The following is a 16,314-nucleotide window of genomic DNA, read 5'->3' as shown; positions in this document are numbered from 1 at the left end:
TGTGGCTTGCTCCCTCTGGTGGTACACAGAATTCATAACTGCAAATAGTTGGACTGATTTGCAAGTAACTTAGAAGGGACACAAATCTGAGTGCTAATACCGTATTCAATGTAAAAATGAAGCCTGACACATACTAAACAGTGCTTTTCTCTGTTAAAATTGTAAGATTACATAGATTCTGAGACAAGTAGCCTCAGGAGCCTTCCTTAAAAGTTCTAAAGTAATATTTTATATATCCCAAATATATATTGCAATAAGGTCTGCTGACTTGAGTAGAGGGAGGGAGTTGGACTTCCCAGGTCCCTTCTAGCCCTATATTTCTATAATTCTATACAAACCTTTTTTAAAATATATATATATAAAGTTACCGAAAGGCTTCCATCATTTGTCTACAACTTCAGATTGTACTTTTTGATATCCTACAAGAGTCATAAATAAATTCCAATTTAGAACATGCAATAACAGCATATCTAAACAGAGTGAGTAGAATATTTTACTTAGATAGCATATAGTCATTATTATCACCAACATAATCAATAATTAATAGCAATACTATCAACAAACTGCATCAATGTTTAATGTATTATTTTATTTATTGTTGAAGTCTATGTGGAGTGGTTCTAATAATTAGAGTCTAATTAAAGCAGAAAACAGTATTTATTCATTTAAAACCATGAATTCTACAAATTGAACTCCAACTTCCATCATCAACTTCCAACTTTCAGCATGAATGAGATAATAGTAATGAATAAGTAGATGGGTCTTCAAAAGAGTCAATTTAGTCATCTAATTGTTAAGGCAATGGATTAGAAGCCAGAAGACTGAGTTCTGGTCCTACCATAGGCATCAGATGACTCTGGGGCAGTCACTCTCTGAAGGCTATCAAGCTTTACAGTGGTTCTGCAGATTTCCATGTTGAAAGCTAGATAGCTTGAAAATGCCACCCCTTTGTATAAGAATTAATGTAGTCTAGGATGGTGTAACTCTCTTCTATTCTATTCTGTTTGATCTTATGGAAGTATGTGTTTTGTTTTGTTTCACTTTGTTGCCAAAGAGACTGTCAGTGGAACACAATAAACAATGTTTTTCTTAACTATATGGGCACAATGAACAATCATGCTTAAATGATTGTGCGCTTAATACTAAAACAAATTACTTTTCTATTTTCCAATTTCTTTTTTTCCAAATGGCTCCTTAGATTAAATGGATGCTTTCCTTTCTCATCCACAGAGGTCATGTTACCCTTTCTGGCTTGATAAGTTAAATAACCTTCAATGTATGGAAAGTCAGTTGCAATTTTGCTTATGGCAGTGAACTGTTAACATCAATCCAGACTAGTATACTTAGGCTTCAGCAAGGCATTCGACAAAGTAGCCCACATCCTACTTTTTGGTGAGCTAGAAAAATGTGGGGTAGACAGCATCACCAACAGATGTATTTGTAATTGTCTGACATACTAGTCAACAAATAGTCCTTAATGGTACTACATCTATATGGAGGGAAGTAAGCAATGGGGTGCCACAGAGTTCCATCTTAGGCTCAATACCTTTCAATATCTTCATAAATGACTTAGATGCAGGAATAGAAGGAGAACTCATTAAATTTGCAGATCACACAAAGCTGGCGGGAATAGCCAACTCCCCAGTCTTGAACAATGGGTCCTATCCAACAACCTGAAATTTAATGTAGAGAAATCAAGGTTTTATGCTTGTGGATGATCATTTAAATATGAGGCAGCACTGTGCAGCCGCCGCCAAAAATGTTAGTACAATCCTTGGTTGTATAAACAGGCATAGAATCAATATCACATGAAGCATTTCATTAGTACCACTTTATAAAGCGTAAGTAAGGCAACATCTGGGATATTGCATCAAGTTTTGGTCACCAGACTACAAAAAGATGTTGAGACTTTGGAAAAAGTGCAAAAGTGCAACTAAGATGATTAAAGGCCTGGAGACTAAAACATGAAGAACATTTGCAGGATTTGTGTTTGGCTACTAGGGGGTGACATGATAGCAGTATTCTAATATTTGAGAGGTTGCCACAAGGAGGAGGGGGCCACTTATTTACCAAAGCCCCTGTAGGCAGGAGAAGAAACAATGGATGGGCACTGATCAAGGAGAGAAGCAACCTGGAATTAAGGAGAAACTTCCTAACTGTAAGGAGAATTAATTAGTGGAACAGATTGCCCTCAGAAGTTGTAGATGCTTCATCACTGGGGTTTTTTAAAAAGAGACTGGACAGTCACTTGCCTGAAATGGTATAGGGTTTCCTGCATGAGCTTGGACTAAAAGACCTCTAAGATATCCTCCAGCTCTATTCTGATTGAGAACATTGACTCAAAATATTTAGTAAATTCAGAACACTGTCACAAGATGGCAGTAAAATACATATTTTAGTGGAAGAATAAAATTGTAAAGGAATGCATTTTTTTTTCTTAATGATTTTCAAGTTTCCTTTTCTCAACCTTGTGCCATAAACAGGCTCAACAGCCTAAGAGATTTAGCTCCCTTTTCCATCTCCGCTGATGTTATTAAAAGGCAAACCTTCAAACAGAAGTAGAAGGGGGGGGGGGAAATCCCCTTGAAAATGGGGCCAAATGGATTATGCAGGAAGTACAATGAAGAACATCAGCAACAGTTTGAAATGCAGATGAGTGTTGCAAAAAGCAGCCTTTTTGTTCCGCTTTTGATAATAAGCATTTCATTTTGTTTTCATTTGAAACCGTTTTGCATTTACAGTACATTAAGCTAGCAGTATCATGCAACATCCTGGGAATTCAGTGAGTTGCAGTTTTTTTTTTAATATTTTGTATCCGTTTGCTATCCTTACATTTCAACAAGGCTACAATTGCTCAACTTCTTCACCAGGCAAAAAGTGTATTGCCATAAATCCTTTCCTGAAAAAAAGAAGACAAATAAAGCTCTGTTTTCCTTAACTGTGTTATTATGAGATGTGTATAATCAGCAGCGGTTTGTAAGCTTCTTCAGCATTTAAAATCCCATTTTTCAGTAGAGACATACAGTAGACAGTATCCTCAATTTACGATGGCAGTTGAGATATGAATTTCCATCACTAAGCAATCCCAGTTGCCTTTGTTAACTGAATCCCGTGATCGTTAAGTAAGGCAACTTCCTGCTGGCTTCCCACAATCAAGTCAGTGGGGAAGCTGGTAGGAAGTTGCAGGTGCCAGGCGAGTCACAAGCAGGCTGACAGATAGGTTGGTGGCTGCGGCCGAATGTGGGGTGCATAAGGATATGAGGGAGGTGTGACAATCCTTGGGGTGGTATGCAAGGAAGGTGCAGCAAGCCTTGGGGAGGGGGGGAGGAGGGTGCACAAGGGGTTGAGTAGGCCGTGGCAAGGCTCGGGGAGGGCACGCAGGACTGTATGAGGGTCTGAGGTGCAGCAACACCAAGGGAGGGCGAACAAGGGCACATGAGTGGTTGGCACAGCATATATGCAGAGAGGCTGGAGGAGGGTGCCTATCACACCAGTGATTTTTGACCTTTCCTACCAACTTTCCTATTGGCTTTCTAGGGAAGCCAGCAGGGAAAATGGTGAATATGTGATTACGGGCACTGTCACCAGTCATAAGCAGGGGTGGGATCCGACAGGGTTAACTACCAGTTTGCTCATTTACGAGGTTTGGTGATTTACGATGTGCTTCCCTGCACGCTGCTGTCGCGCGCCTGTAAATCGTCATCAGCATGCTGCATGCAGAGGAGCAGCCTTTCAAAAAGCCCCTTTTTCCTGATTTTTAAACTGCAGCTGTACCTCGCATGGCAGCTGAAGTTGAAAAAATCAGGAAATAAAGGTCAGGTAAGAGCCCGGGAGGGTGGGTGGACGAAAACATCAGCAGATATAGAACCGGTTCTATGTCTGCTGCTCTTCAGAGCTACCGGTTCTACAGAGGTGGACAGAACCGGTAGAAACCCACCCCTGGTCATAAGTGCTCCTAAACTGCAATCATATGACGGCGGGGTTGCTGGAATAGCAGTTACAACCACCATTCATTCAGTACCATCATATCTTCAAACAATCACTGATCAAATGATTGCAAATCAAGGACTACCTGTGCTGATTGCAATGCTCCTTTAATAGTTGTTAAGAAACTATTGGAAATGGGTTTTACTGTTATAGCATTGGTCTTGCTGGCACAGGGATGCTTGTGATGCTATTAGAAAATAATTAATCCTTTACAGAACTGCATTTTAACTCCGGCCTTAGGATCCAGTAGCATTGCCAGAGTCATTCCATAGCAGCAGCATGACATGGTCCCAAAAGAGGACAGTCCATGAATGCACTGGCAGTTTTGCAGATGCAACCAGTGTGGCCTAGGCATGTGTAGTAAGTTACAACAGTGTTAAAACATTTGACGTATGCATCCTGATACCATTGTGAAAATGATGTGCCCATATAATTGAAGCCATTGATTTGCATTCTAACATCCGATCCAACAATTTGAATTACGTTATTAAGTTGCATTATGATGCAAACATGTTAAAATTTACCCTGCATCACCACCAACATTACCACCCAATGGTCACCCATGCTGGCTAAGAGTTTACATTGCTGGGCATCTCATGTCTCCAGGAATCTCCTTGACAGTTACTTTGGAGTCTATAGGAAAGTGGTTAAAAACATGGAGGAAGAAAAGTAAATTTGTCAAGGATGGTTGGACAGCCAGAATGCAAGATTAAGTGGGATAGCCTCCCACCTGAGATTGAAGAGATCCCTATTCTTTTAGCCTTCCAGAAGTCCACAAAGATCTGGCTCTTAACCCCATGCATTGTCTAGGATGAGGGCTAAGCTGGGAGTGGTTTGGTCAGGCATCTTTGGTGGTTTAGTTCTTATTCTTTTATCAATTGTGAGCTGCGTAGGCTCCTTATATGAGATAGGCAGCCATATTAAGATTGGACATAAGATTGCAGATCCCATCAGCCAAAGATTTCGACGGATGGAATTGGAAGATGGGTCTTCTCTGTTAATTGCCTCTGCTTTGTGCAATATTCTCTCTTTGGAGATTAGAAAGGCCCCAACGTTGTGGCCCTTTTGCAAGGCTCTAAAAACTTGGCTATGTACTCATAGTTAGGGCTATGGATGTGTTAAAGGCCCTGTTTCTTGATTTACTGTTAGTTGGTTGTCTGTTTCAGCTGCTTTATTTTCTGGCTGATTGTTTTTAATTGTTTTTAACAGTTTTATAGTTTTAGAATTGCAAGCCATCCAGAGTCACTTGGTTGAAGTCGGAGAAGACAATTTGAAATATCAATTAGCAGTTTGGGGCTAACCTCAGATTCATATTTGGCCTGAATACAAGACATTATTTGTGCAAACATTATAGACTATCCAAATGTGATCTGAGTTAGCATCATATCATTGTTTTATAGAAATCTCAAATTCCTCCACTTGTGTAAAGGAGGTAAAAAAGCAATCAGATACACTGAGGAATATTGTTATGCCTTAATGCAGCCAAAATATCTGGAAAGAAAACAATTATTATAAGTAAATCCTTGGAAAAAGTAGGTTACCCCAGTATCTCAGATCTCATGTTAAAAGTTGATAATTATAAAGTTCATTATAAGCATAATAAAAAAGTTAAAAATAATAGACTTGTTTCTGTTTAATATCCATTTTAAAAATGATTGTAAGTACAAATATACAATCATATAAATTAGTAATTGTTTAAAAATAATGAAGGTAAGCTGTAATATTTTACAGTATATATGATGGGTGGTATTTGTATTTCTGCTACATAATGTTTTTCAAATCTTGATCACTTACCAGATAAGCCAAGAAAAATTTGCAGAGAAAATTTAGTTTCTGATTTTGTTGCTGAAGATTTAAGTTCTCCACAGAAATCTTAGCCTCAAGAGATTAAAATATTTGGTGGACATTATGAAATATTTAAAAGTTATCAAATCGTAGTGGTAAATATTTCAACTTGGTGTATGAGTAACAGTTTTGCTTATATTTGGGGGGAAAAAATCTTTCCTTGAACTATTTTTCCTCTGACAAATCATTCAAATATTTAACGTCTTCCTTTAAATGTAACCAATATAACAAATGTAACCAAGTAGCAAAATCAGGCTAAAAGACCAAGTAGTAGACAAGTTCAAGTTAATTTTGCACCATTAACTGAAATATCTGAAAGCAATACAGGTAGTTAACAGTCATTTAAGAGGTACCATGCAAGTCAAGACAGTGTCTATGGGGGCAGGGTGGGTCAGAAAGACTGTGGAAGGGTGGCCAAGAGGTGCCACCTGGGATGGGGAAAGCTATGCAGGAGTGGAACAAGTTGGGAAGGGTGCAGGGGGGTGGGCCATAGGTCAAGAAGGGTGCACGGAGGCATGCAAAAAGGATATGCTATATCCCTGATCCTTCCTTCCTTCCTTCCTTCCTTCCTTCCTTCCTTCCTTCCTTCCTTCCTTCCTTCCTTCCATCTCTCCCCTCCCCTTCCCAGCAGGCAGGTAAGTGGTTACTGCAAGGCGTGCAAAGGATTGTGAGATTGGCTAGGTAGGTATTGCAGAACAGTGAAAATGAAGATCACATTACTGCATGATCAGCCAGTTGCACTGAAATAGCCACAACTTTCTCAGATATCATTCCCTTGGGAGTCCTGGCTCCCAGATTTGGGACGTATTCTGTAAGTCAGTCGGTCTGAAGTACCTTGGTTCAGAAATTGTTGCCCTGGGGTGCACTGTTTTGCTCAGTTAAAGGTCATGATGAGAGCTGTAATAATATATAGATAAGTTCCAGAAAGGGAAAGAGGTAAATGCCAAAGAAAGTATTTAAAGCCGTGAAGAATTTGAGTGGTTTTTTTGTTTTTTGCTGTTGTTATTTTATTGTTTGGTGGTGGTGGTTTGTTTGTTTTGTGCAACAAGTAGTGATAGTTTTGTAAAATTCCCATGGTAAAAAAAATCTCCTTGAATCATACTGAATACATCAAAATATTTGCAAAAGTATTGTCTCTGTCCCTGTCCCTCCTTTTCCTCCTCCTTTCTAGGATTTTATCTTTCTGAAACCATCCTAGTTCTTTGATTTGGGTTATGTCCCATTTACTATTAAATGTTTCCTGTAACTGCCAAATACCAAGGTTTTGTTGCTGCTCCTTGTTTTGTTGCATCTCCTAGTGTTGTGGTTCGCCAGCAGCAGGTGCGGACGGCTGAGGTCTCTGACAGCGAGGACTCAGATGAGGGGCCTGCATGTGATGCAGGGATGGGGCCAGGACTATCAGAGAGTGGGGTGCTGCTTTCAGAGGTCGTGAAGTCTGGCAGCAGTGACCCCGTGGAGCCTATGCTCAGTGCGCAGGCGCGCAGGGTTGCTCGAAGGAAAGAGCAGTTGAAGCAGCACAGGCGACTCAGGAGTAAGGCTGGAAGGTGATTGCCCCTCCCATAAGGGATAAAAACCAGCCCTCGGGGATGTGTTCTTTGCAGGAAGCAAAGAAGTTCTTTCTGCTCAGAGTCCTTGTTGAAGCCCTGCTTACTCCGATTTGTTTTTTGAAACTTCTGGCTTTCGATATTTATCTGCAATTAGTCTTTTGGTCAACCTTGAAAGGGCTTGCTCTTATCTGGGACAATTAGGTTTGAATGACTCTTGACTGTGAATGCACAGAATTCACTGCGCCAGATTAAAAAGGTTTGCTTTTATATATACTTTGTGTTTGTTTGATTTGAACAAGGTCTGGGTCAGAACACCTAGAAGGTATAAATAGTAGAGATAGAGTGAAAAAGTGAAATAGAGGGGGTGCATTAATTGGCATTTGGTTTTCAGGCCTAGAATGAAAACGGTATAAACGTCCACCCACCAGCAGAGGAAATTTTGCAACATCTCAGAGGCAGTCAGCCTTCAGTGCTTACTCAATTTTGCTGTGATTATGCAAGTGCCCAGTTTGAAGCATCTGCCAGATGGTCCCTATTTCCTATTGGAGCGCTATTGGCAACTGTTGTGGCTCTTGCAGCCAGCGCTGCCGAGAACTCTGGCTTTGCCTTTTGCATTTGTGCTTCTTCCTCCTCCTGTTGTGATAGTCAGACTCTTGGCCTGGCTGGTGCCTTTCAGACATGAGGTAACTTTTTCCAAAGGGAGCTGAATGATATGGAAAAGTCATGCTGAATGGTAAATAGGAATCATCTGTGGGTTTCGTTGGAATCAGATTTATAATGTTTCTTTCCAAAGCATTTTATAAATAGATAGATAGCTTTCCCCAAAAATAATGTAGTGTGTACATTCCTTTACAACACAAATCTTTTCTAACACAATTTTTTTCTATCAAAATTCCTGTGCAAGGTAGCTGAGGAATTCTGGGACTTAAGTCCACAGGTCTTAAAGTTGCGAAGTTTGAGAATAAATAAATATTGCATTTGAGTTTGTTTTTTTGGCTCCAGGCAACTGTCTGGATAAGTTCCTGCTGTTTTCAAGTGAAGGTTTCAGAATTTGTTTGCAATTGCTTTCTTCTTAGGTCTAAGAGAGTGACTAGCCCAAATGTCTTCAAATAGAATAGAGCTGGAAGGGACCTTGGTAGTCTTCTAGTCAAACCCCTTGCTAAAGTGGTACCATTTGCTCAAACCCTGTACCATTTCAGACAAGTAGCTGTCCAGTCCCTTCTTAAAAACCTCCAGTGATGAAGCACCTGTTAGGGATAACATTGTTTACCCTAACTGGTTTGGGTAAAAATAATAAATAAGTTATCATGGTTTGTTGGTTAAAGTGTGTGTAACTTTAACTACAAGAATGTAATTAAGGGTGTGGTTGTAAAAGCACCATAAAAGAAGCAAGTCAATTGCAGCTCTCTCTCTCTGGCTTAATGATCCCTAATTACTGGATGGATTGATGACTGCGTTTTTCCTTACTGGAACGGAGGAGAGAAAGGAGTGTTGATTTCTCAACGGAGAGAAGAGATAATACGGACTGATTTATTGTAAGTGAACTGACATTTGCTATTCAACACGGACTTTGCAAATTGAGTATCCTCGACTGAACTGACTGAAATGATACATGACTAATGGACCGTTTATTTTGACTATGCTATAATTCCTAATGGAATAAACTATATTTTTGATAGCACAAGCGTATCTGCTTTTTACTGCGTGTTAACTAAAATACAAACTTATCTCACACATTTACCTGTCTGCCTATCTGACTACGCTACACATTCTGTTTAGTTTGTTTTCCTTAACACTCGTTGGGGAATTCAGGCTTAACAGCACCCATAATTTCTGAAGGCAAGCTATTCCATTGGTTAATTGTTCTCACTTTTAGGAAGTTTCTTCTTAATTCCAGGTTGCTTCTCTCCTTGATTAGTTTCCATCTATTATTTCTGGTCCTCTGATGCTTTGGAAAATAAGTTGATCCCTCTTTTTGTGGCAGCCCATCAAGTATTGGAATATTGTAGGTCACCCAGCTGGCTTTGTATTTAAGTCAGGACTAAAAGTTACAGTATCCCAATTTGTACCATGGTGCCTTAACCATTAGACCAAACTGGCTATCAAGTTTGAAAAACACTGGTCTGAATGGATCAATCTTTCAAAAAAAAATGTTAGAAAAATGCAAGTAGTACTCAAAGATTGAGACAATCAATCAGGAATAATGTGGTTAACAGTACAGATAGTTTTTAAAAAGAAAAAGAAGGTCATATGGACATTTACAGTTCAGGGGAAAGGTTTTCCCAGTTTTATGACTCAGACAGATTTATGTGGAATAAAATGATTCCAAGCCTTTAGGAATGTAAAAGCTATAACCAGTGCTGTGATTTCCACCCAAAAGCAAACTTACTAGCAACTGATGCAATAACAGTGTTATATGCTCTATTTTCTTTCAAAGCTAGTCAAAATATTAGCATAATTTGGACTAGTTGCAGTTGCTTTAAAAAACAATCCTATATAGAATGTATGATTAATAAAATAAAATAAACCAAAAGTTGGCATGTTTCTTATTTGTTTGTTTTTAGCCGTGATGGCGAACCTATGGCCCGCGTGCCACAGGTGGCACGCAGAGCCATTTGTGTGGGCATGCGAGACCCAATCAAACAGGCCAGTTTCATCACTTCCTGTATTTCCAGAAATACTGGAAGTGATGAAAGAGGGCCATTTTTCGGCTTCCAAAGGCTGCAGAGGCTTCCCTCGAGCCTCTGGGAGGCCAAAAAAGGGGTCAAACAGGCCAAAAAATCAGCTGGGAGGCACGCGCATGTGCAGTGAGGTAAGGAAGCGGTGAGGGGATCACGTGCGCATGCGCAGGGGGCGTGGAGGGGCACGTGCATTGCCTTCTGCGGCACAGGAGCCCAAAAAGGTTAGCCACCACTGGTTTATAGTAATGTTTAATTTTTCATTAAATGTCACATCTTTTTCTACAATGTAAAGAACTTCTAATAGGGTCTCCCAATATTTAATTTGGATGCTTAATTTTAATTAAGAATTTTTCTAGGCCAGACTAACTAGGTTTTTGAAATAGTTCTTCATAGTATTATGCCCTTTATCTTAGGTTTCAATCTATTAGAAATACCAAATTAAAGGAAAGTTTAAAAAAATTACATCCCAGTACAAACATGTTAATTTACTTTCTGAGTAACTTACAAAAATCTCCAAAAAGAAGTTTTGAGACAAGTCTTTATTTCAAAAAGCATGCACATTTTAATACATTTGATTATTTTCATCAAGTTATAGGTTTCCAAAATAAATAGTAGACAGATTATACTAGACAGTAGTTTCTTTTCCAGATAAAACTATAACATCCTTTCTAGTAGAGAAAAAGTATGCTTTCATTGTTATTAAAACTCATAGACTATATTTGGATTTTTGAAAAACTGTGGCCTACCATTTTGCACAGTATTTGGATTAGAATTCACTCAATTAAAAAGTTTCCATCAATCAGGAAACTGGTAGGCTAACAAGAAAGATAAACTAGAAGAGGGAAGAGATTATTATTCATAAACATTTCATTTGCATATTCATAAACATTTCATTGTAAAGCCTAGCTTGCAATTTGAAGCTTGCAAGTACACCATCAATCAATCATTTCATCTATGAGTTGTAAACAAGACAGAACAAGTATCATAAAGTAAAACCACAAGCTTAATCTGCCACCCACTCCAAATCTTTTCCACTTGTGAAGTCATGATTCCTCTCTGGGGTTTTTTTAACTGAGGATTTTCTAGATTTCTCTCCCATAGTGTCCAATTCTTTCTATGTAGGAATGCTGAAAAAAAAACACCAATTACTACCAACCTGCCTTCAGTCGAGGACCTGTATACTGCATGAGTCAAAAAGAGGGCTGTGAAAGTACCGTGTTTCTCATATAATAAGGCCGGGTCTTATTTTTTTTTGAGCCCCGAAAAAATGGCTAAGCCGTCTTTTCGGGGGTGACTTAATTCCCCCCCCCCTTTGCATCTTTGGGCGGGCGGGCGGTGACGGCTTGGATGTTGACCTCGGCGTTGGTGAGGCACTTAGTATTGGGGTCAACGCAGGCAGCGCCATATCCAGGTGTGCAACAAAAGTACTTCCTAACAGCAAGGGACTTCCGGGTTTGTCGGCTTCGCGGCGGCAGGGATTTGCGGCTGCGCGATCCCTGCCGCTAGCTAGCCGTTTGGGGCTCCCGACCCAGCGGGTGCGAACTGAGGCTAGGCTGCCTGCAGGGGCAGCTGAAGGTAGGGGATCCGGAGAAGGGTTTGGGGTGCTGCAGACCCCCTCCCTGGCCGGCAGAACCCCCTTTTCCCAGGACGGTGCAGCGGCGGTCCGTAATGGCCGCCACAAAAGCTGGCAGCCGGGTAAGAATCGCAGGAGGAAGTGGAGAAAGTGATTGAGAGGAGAAAGTTTTTCTTGGCTCCTAGGACTCTAAGACATATTTAATAAAATTCCTGAAAAGTATGACTTTCTGAATAATACCTGCCAGAAGAGGAAAAAAGCGGCTGCTGGAAGGTGCTGAAAGGATAGCTTTCCCTCTTTTCCTACGGAATAAATAACTGGATATTAAGAAACCTATTTTTAGGTGGAAATTGGTTTTAAGCGATGAGTGGGAAGAGAGGATTAAAAAGAAAATATTTGTATGCTAAGATTTGTTGGAGCAGATGCCTTAAGGATTTGAAGACTAGAATATACTGTAACAAGACTTTAAACAGATTTGGACTTTCTTTCTCTTTGATTGATATCACCCCAGAAGGAGAAAGTGAGAACTCTGCCTTGGTTTGGACTGATTGATAACTTTGGGACTGTTTTATCTTTTTATTTTCTTTTGAATATTCTGGTTGTTGTAAGAAGAAAAGAAGGAGAAAAGAAAAGAAAAGATTTATAATGGCTCTTTCTGTTGAGGAACTAAGAAATGGTGTGGAAGAAGCTTTCCTTTTCTTAGAAATGGCGCTTACTAATTATCAACAAAAATTACAACAGATGATGACAGCAGAGGAACAAGAAAGAAAGGAAGGAGCCATCTTTAATGAATCTCAGAATTTGATCCAGAAAAAAGGAAGAGAGAAAAGAAAAGAAAAGAAGAGAAAAGAAGAAAACTAAAGGATTTAAGGACTTAAGATCTAAAAAAACATTTAAGAAAGGGAAAAATAAAGTGCAAAACCAATATGATGATTGTAAACAAAGGGAAAAGAAATACGACAGAGAAGGGAAGCCGGTAAGGCAGAGGCTAGAAGAAGGGGTAGAAAGGTTTGTTGGGAAAAGAAAGAAAGGGAAAAGGTGGAGAAAAGCTACAACGTTTTGAAATTAAATGGAAAAAAGGAATTTTTATGGATAATGGATAAAGTATAATTTAAAAAAAAAAAAAAGATTTTGCAAGGTACATAAGATGAGATGGTAGTATTGCAATGGTTTAAGAGTTGATAAGAGATTAAAATGTTAAAATGTTTAAAAATGATTGGTTTTAAAACTTAATAATAGGAGAGGTTTAGAATATTGTTTTAATTAAAGAGTTTAATAAAATTATGGTATTGATGTTATTATAAAATTTTATTATAGTATTTTTTTTAATATTTGGATTTATTGTCTAATTATGCACTTAATTGTGTTGGATGTATTAGTTAGATAGAATGTACCAAGCAAAATCTGATTGGGTATTAGATATTATTTTAAAGATTAATTTGATTAACTTAGGGGGAGATAGAAAGGCATCATACTCTGATTAATGATTTCAGGAGAAACTGATTTTCTTTTTTTTTTATAAAGAATAAGACAAAGGGATGATAAAAAATGGACAAAAGATACAAAAATAATGATTTAAACTAAGATGATTAATTAAGGTAGAATTAAGAAGTGTGAAATATGTGGAGAAGTTAATATAGAAGGCTTAGAATGGTAAATAAAATAAGTAATGATATGTAAGATGAGCATGAATATAATTGAAGTCCATGAAGAGAGAGACACCTGGGTCCAAGTTACTTTCCAAAAGATATTTTTTTTATGTTTTGTGTGTTGTGTGTATATGTCTTTTTGGGGGAGAATTGGTAAAAACTTGTAGAAATATAGAATGAGAATAATGGTAATTAAGTCAGAAAGAAACAGATGAAATAATAATAATGATATTGAATAAGAGTAAAGAGAAGTAAAGAGAAATTGAATAAGAGGTTTTGGTATATTATATGGAAATGGTTTAAAACAGAATCATAATTTATCTGACTTGTTAAATTTACAAGGGAAAAAGGTTTAAACATGTAATGAATAATGATAATTTGTGTGTTTTAAAAATTAATAAAACTTGTTTTTTTAAAAAAAAAAAAAAAGTACTTCCTAACAGCAAGCCCCCCCACCATTCCCCCCCCATTTTGCATGTTTTAATGTAGGCCTTAATTTGGGGGGAGGGGCTTAATTTCATTTCATGCCTATAAAACATGCTGGGACTTCCTATTGGGGGAGGCCGTATTGTTGGAGAAACAGGGTATTTACAGACCCCTCACATCCTGGACATAAACTGTTTCAACTCCTTCTCTCAAAATGATGCTATAGAGCACTGCACACCAGAACAAGGGCAGTTTTTTCCCCAAAAGCCATCACTCTGCTAAACAAATAATTCCCTCAACCCTGTTCAACTATTACAAAGTCTGCACTATTATTACTGTTAAATCTTGTCATCACTCTTTATCACCCATCCCCTTCCACTTGTGACTGTAGACTGTAACTTTGTCACTTGTATACTTACAATTTATATTGACTGTTTCCTAGTATGATTGATTGCTTATTGTACCCTATGACTCTCATTAAGTGTCGTACCTTATGATTCTCGACTCCTGGCGTATGTATCTTTTCTTTTATGTATACTGAGAGTATTTACACCAAGACAAATTCCTTGTGTGTCCAATCACACTTGGCCAATAAACTATTCTATTCTATTCTATTCTATTCTATTCTATTCTATTCTATTCTATTCTGAACTTTAATCAGGCTGAGGACTGGATTTAGAGTTTGAATAGTGCTGCAAATTCTATTCCTCAATAAATGGGGCTAATACAAGCCTTTCAACATTTCATTTAAATGTAACCTGACCACAGATGTTTAGTGGGAAAGATGAATATGTGTAGAAATATCAACTGATTTGGTTTGCAAGTTGCAGTCAGAAGTGTGCATCTTTAGTAGCCATTGGAAATTCTGCCAAGTGTAATTCAGGTACCTAATCAGACGATAGGAATTGCTGTATTCATTATCCTAGGTTTCATGTGAACCTTTGCTTGTTGGATACTGAAATTTTACTGTTCTGTACTGGACAGAGTCTGCCTTATGGAGTACTTAGATATGATGAAGTGAATCTCCCTGCGAGAGTCAGAATAAAAGAATTTGGAAAAAATGGAAGTAACAGTTTCATTTCAATTAAGAGATCCCTAGAACTCAAATTCAAAGGTTAATTCACATGGGGTTTCACACAGAAAAAGGAAGTAATATATCCTAGGAGACAGGCAGCAGGCCAATGAATAATCATTGTTCTAGTAACTAATTTTCTGAAATGGGGGAGTTTATATCTCAATTTCCTGTGTCCCATGAAGCATGTAAAATTCTGCTAATGATATGTTGATTTTCACTTACAATATAAGACATATAAACATTGCATAGTCTAGCCAGCAATAGAACTGGTAGAACCTACTGTTTATACTCTCTGGGATTCTGAAACATTTCTTTTAGAATTAGAATTGAGAATCTGCAGGTACAAGAACATACTTCTGACAGATTAGGGTCCCTGTTCACCTCAGGGCTTCCAGAAGTATAGTAGCTGGTTTCTCTTAGTTAAGAAATAGCTAAGGAAATTCCAGTTCTTGTTCTAATTAGAAGGTTTTTGAAGTAACAGAGAAATTATACAGGTAATGTTGAGGCTTTGTCTGTATTAACTTCAGTTTGCTAAGGAAAATATATTATTAATTTTATAGTTTTGACCAGCAATATAATTTTTCCAGGTATGAACTATGGATTGTAATTCCATTCCCTTGCTCTTTTTAGCATTCTTTAATAGATCACAAACCAGGAATGCTCAGTTATGCAAATTCCATCCGCCCACTAGAATATTTATGGCAGCTCCCTTTCAAATATCTTTCCCAAAGGAATTCTATCAGCTGCTTTATTAAAAACTTAAGCATTTTTAAAACCGAGTGGTGTTTGAATTCAATGAATGCTGAGACGAATGCTAAAAACAGATTCTTGGACATTGATAGGTCAAACATGTGGCATATTTGACCATAATCTTTACTTTCCACCTTTCAGAAAACTGTGGGATGTACTTTCCTGAAGTGAAAAGCAACCCAGGAAAATATATACGGTCTTGTCCTGATTCTGTCAAAAAATGGTTAAGAAGATTGAAGGAGAGTGGAAAGATTCTGCTATTAATTACTAGCTCTCATTCTGACTATTGCAGACTATTATGCGAGTACATTTTAGGGTAAGTGAATGTTGTGTTGCTTCAAACTTTTGTCTGCTAGTAGTGTAGCAGTTAAAAACAGTTCGTGATAGTGAAATCTTTCTTCTTGCATGCTCTGTTAGTTATTTGGAGCATTCCTCTAAATCTCTCAACCTGAGTAAGGATGGCTGCAAGCCACCAACAATATTACTTGAGGTTGCTACTTCTTCTTGAGAGAGAGGGTTAGAAACCTATCCAATAAATCCTTTTATTCCACATGTATGAACGAGTTAGAATGAGATGATTATTATAAATAGATTTCAAGTTCTATTATACCTCAATACTAAATACGAAGTTTGAAACCAAATTGCTTCTTTCTTTCTGTGTAAGTAGAATAAACTCCTCAGAAGGCTACACAGTACACTAGCTTGACTCCTGTCATATTAGTAATCTAAGTAATATTCAATACTAGGGCCTAGTTTGGTTGCTTTCATTACAATTTTGTTG

The 16,314-nt window shown here is 38.1% G+C and overlaps 1 protein-coding gene across 5 annotated transcripts in view; it reads left to right on the top strand.

Annotated features, from left to right (window-relative positions):
- Positions 1–16,314, top strand: part of NT5DC1 (5'-nucleotidase domain containing 1) — a 79,950-nt gene that overhangs the window by 42,186 nt on the left and 21,450 nt on the right. For all 5 annotated transcript variants that reach the window (XM_087972917.1, XM_026666704.2, XM_087972892.1 and 2 more), the window contains exon 7: positions 15,675–15,849. In XM_087972917.1, the coding sequence (XP_087829043.1) occupies positions 15,675–15,849 (175 nt within the window). The remainder of the gene's footprint in view (positions 1–15,674; positions 15,850–16,314) is intronic.

Source organism: Notechis scutatus, chromosome 1 (assembly GCF_049901735.1).
Source record: "Notechis scutatus isolate UNSWTSFEM ecotype Mainland chromosome 1, rNotScu1.2, whole genome shotgun sequence".
Taxonomy (NCBI): Eukaryota; Metazoa; Chordata; class Lepidosauria; order Squamata; family Elapidae; genus Notechis; species Notechis scutatus.
Note: the sequence above shows the minus strand (reverse complement) of the source record. Positions and strands in the feature narration are given on the sequence as shown.